The sequence below is a fragment of the Oculina patagonica genome, chromosome 4 (assembly GCF_052425735.1).
Source record: "Oculina patagonica isolate OP01 chromosome 4, crgOcupat, whole genome shotgun sequence".
Lineage (NCBI taxonomy): Eukaryota > Metazoa > Cnidaria > Anthozoa > Scleractinia > Oculinidae > Oculina > Oculina patagonica.
In genome coordinates, this window is record NC_135761.1 from 12971938 (window position 1) to 12976158 (window position 4221).

Consider the following 4221-nt stretch of genomic DNA (forward strand, 5'->3'; position numbering starts at 1 on the left):
CTTTTGCCGTGCCGAACAAAATGCAATTAGGTTCGACTGTAGCACGGCAGGAGGACGACGTCTGAACTAGGCCTTAAACCTAGTTCAGACGTTGTGCTTCTGCCGTGTCGAACTTAATTCTGGAATTAATTTCGACAAAAGCACGGCAGAAGCACGGCGTCTGAATCAAACTTTTGAATTGAGTTCGGCAAAGCAATTTAGTTTGACACGCCATGCTGTTTGGGTCTACTGTTGCCATGGCAACGGTACAAGCTTTGGTAAGGTGTCCCAGGGGTGCTTTTCTTATAACGATAACTGAGAAAAAACACCAATTCACTCAGGCAAGAAACCATTTTTTGCAGATCATGTTTATAATGGTCTATTCAATGAACCTAAAAGGGCTGGCTGGCGCTGATTATTCACAGAGAAAAATATCTGAAAAGTTGAAATTTACAAAAGCAGGCATTTTTTGCAAATACCCAACACCAGTGTTTTGCCTGCTGTACAAGACAAATTCATCAGATAGGTAATATTTTTGGTTCAATGAATTAAAGGTTTATTACCGTTTAGCCTGGGCCCAGAGAAAGCTAGAAAAGTTAACAACATAGAAAAATAGAAATGTTAGCATTTACCTTTTCCGTGCAAGCGTGAACATTCAAAACTGCATAGGGTCGGGAAGAAAATTCTTGAGCTAGGTCTTATTATTTCTGTAAAAAATTCTAGTGCAGAAGCATTTGTTTTGCACTGTGCTTTTCTAAGAAAAGTTAGATAATGGAGATTGCAGCAAAACACCGCACCACCTCCAAAACAGTGAAAAAAACTTCATGCAATTAATCTTACCTCACAAGAAAACAGTCTATACACATCTTTCTTCAACTCAGTCGTTTAATCTCAGGGAAAACATTACAAAACGACTCTTCTGCTTCCAACTCAAATGAAAACTTCGGCCAAAAAAGTCAAGCAAGTGCTTAAATAGCTCCTTTTTGTCAGCAACCTCAACCAAGAAGCCAACCAACAGGAATCTGACCGCATTGCATCCTGGGAAATTTGAATGTTATTTGAGCGGGAAACACCTACCTCCAACCAATTTGATATTTTTTATTATAAGTCTCTGACCAGGCTTCAATAATGCAATAACTGCTTTCCAGTCACTTCCATCGTTGATCGAAACTTCCATATTTGCCAATTGAAGCCTGGTGAGACAAGGTTCATTTGCTCTGCGGCCCCTTGTCCATGAACTACAAACTGCCAGTAGCTGGAATCGAGCAGCTGGTCGAAGTTTGTCGCAATCACAGTGCCAATAAGCATTTATTTGGAATTGGCAAGGTTTAAGCCATCTCAGCCCTTGATGATGAGCTCCGGCACCAGCAAATGTCCGAAAACAATACAATTGCCCCAAATTACATTAATTCTTTCCACGATTCTGCCGAAGAGAAAGTGAACTCAAATCAGCCAAGTATGGTCACGTGACCTGCTGCCATCAGACATTAAATATGCAGGCCAGACCCAGTCCCTGAATCAAAACATTTGCGGAAAACAGCGCTTTTAAATAGCCCCCCCCCCCCCCCGTCTAGTTTTAAGCAAAACTGCTGTTACCCATACATTCCCTTTACGGTACCTTACCACCTTAAGACATGTCAATGTATAACTATTTCTTTGTCAAGCCTTTTAAGAGCAGGGAGGGGGACTTCTTTCGCACCGCATCATATCTCGTCATGTGCGACTGCTCAATCTTACGCATTTAGTCTGCTGATCTGCAGTTTCTTTGACGGTAATTTTCAAGGTTTCTGTGAGATTATATGGAAAATAGCATGAATCTATGAATCATGTGTGATTGCCCGATTTTAAACTATTTTCGTTTCATCACGCAAGGTTTAACCATACAGTTAGTAACGACCAAAGTTCCGACGAAGAACAACAGCCCAACAACAAGAAGAGGATAACAAGTAAAAGAAGCAACACTCGAGGCATACAGGAAACTCGAGCAAGATTCAAATGAAAACTGAATAGTGAGTAATATATTAACAGAACATTTTCAAAGTAGTACCAAGTGAGACAAAGAAAGACAAAATTGAACAAATTGGACTTAAAAGAACAATTTAGAAGAGACGAGAAGGAGGAAATAGAGGAACAACGTTTAAGAATTTCGAACACAATTAAGCGACGAGCGAAGAGCGCACTTCCAAATCAAACACGCTTGGATACCATACAAGAGCAGTTACAAGGGAAAGACCAACAAATTACTGATCTGCGAAGTCGCTTGGATACCATACAAGAGCAATCACAAGGGAAAGACCAACAAATTACTGATCTGCGAAGTCGCTTGGATACCATACAAGAGAAATCACAAGGGAAAGACCAACAAATTACTCATCTGCGAAGTAGCTTGGCTAACATACAAGAGCAATCACAAGGGAAAGACCACCAAATTACTGATCTGCAAAGTCCCTTGGATACCATACAAGAGCAATCACAAGGGAACGACGAAGAAATTACTGATCTGCGAAGTCGCTTGGATACCATACAAGAGCAATCACAAGAGAAAGACCAACAAATTACTGATCTGCGAAGTCGCTTGGATACCATACAAGAGCAATCACAAGGGAAAGACCAACAAATTACTGATCTGCGAAGTCGCTTGGATACCATACAAGAGCAATCACAAGAGAAAGACCAACAAATTACTGATCTCCGAAGTCGCTTGGATGCCATACAAGTGCAATCACAAGAGAAAGACCAACAAATGACTGATCTGCGAAGTCGCTTGGATGCCATACAAGAGCAATCACAAGGGAAAGACCAACAAATTACTGATCTGCGAAGTCGCTTGGATGCCATACAAGTGCAATCACAAGAGAAAGACCAACAAATTACTGATCTGCGAAGTCGCTTGGATACCATACAAGAGCAATCACAAGGGAAAGACCAACAAATTACTGATCTCCGAAGTCGCTTGGATGCCATACAAGTGCAATCACAAGGGAAAGACCAACAAATTACTGATCTGCGAAGTCGCTTGGATACCATACAAGAGCAATCACAAGAGAAAGACCAACAAATTACTGATCTGCGAAGTCGCTTGGATACCATACAAGTGCAATGTAGAGCAACAAATTACTCATCTGCGAGGTCGCTTGGAAAACATGAAAGTGATATCACAAAAGAAAGACCAACAAATTACTGATCTGCGAAGTTTCTTGGCTACCATACAAGAGCAATCACAAGGGAAAGACCAAGATATTACTGATCTGCGAAATAGCTTGACTAACATACGAGAGGAATCACAAGGGAAAGACCAAGAAATCACTGATCTGCGAAGTAGCTTGGCTAACATACAAGAGCAATCACAAGAGAAAGACCAACAAATTACAGATCTGCGAAGTCGCTTGGCTGACACACAAGAGCAATCACAAGGGAAACATCAACAAATTACTGATCTGCGACGTCGCTTGGCTATCACACAAGAGCAATCACTAGAGAAAGGCCAAGAAATTACTGATCTGCAAAGTAACTTGGCTAACATACAAGAGCAATCACAAGAGAAAGACCAAAAAATTACTGATCTGCAAAGTCGCTTGGATACCATACAAGAGCAATCACAAGGGAAAGACCAACAAATTACTGATCTGCAAAGTCGCTTGGATACCATACAAGAGCAATCACAAGAGAAAGACCAAAAAATTACTGATCTGCAAACTCGCTTGGCTAACATACAAGAGCAATCACAAGAGAAAGACCAAGAAATCACTGACCTGCGAAGTAGCTTGGCTACCACACAAGAGCAATCACAAAAGAAAGACCAGCAAATTACTGATCTGCAAAGTCGCTTGGCTAACATACAAGAGCAATCACAACAGAAAGACCAAAAAAATACTGATCTGCGAAGTCACTTGGCTGACATACAAGAGCAATCACAAGGGAAAGACCAACAAATTACTGATCTGGAAAGTCACTTGGCTAACATACAAGAGCAATCACAAGGGAAAGACCAACAAATTACTGGTCTGGAAAGTCGCTTGGCTAACATACAAGAGCAATCACAAGGGAAAGACCAACAAATTACTGATCTGGAAAGTCGCTTGGCTAACATACAAGAGCAATCACAAGAGAAAGACCAACAAATCACTGATCTGCGAAGTCACTTGGCTAACATACAAGGGCAATCACAAGAGAAAGACCAACAAATTACTGATCTGCGAAGTCACTTGGCTGACAAACAAGAGCAATCACAAGGGAAAGACC

General features: G+C 41.1%; 1 protein-coding gene across 1 annotated transcript; it reads left to right on the forward strand.

The window, feature by feature from the left end:
- Positions 1 to 212: 212 nt before the first annotated feature.
- Positions 213 to 4220, forward strand: LOC144648150 (uncharacterized; the record flags this gene model as incomplete). The annotated part of the gene is made up of 3 exons (XM_078507780.1): positions 213 to 257; positions 2024 to 3053; positions 3109 to 4220. Coding segments are annotated over exons 1-3 (2187 nt in total), but the record flags the coding sequence as incomplete, so codon positions are not given.
- Position 4221: the final 1 nt, after the last annotated feature.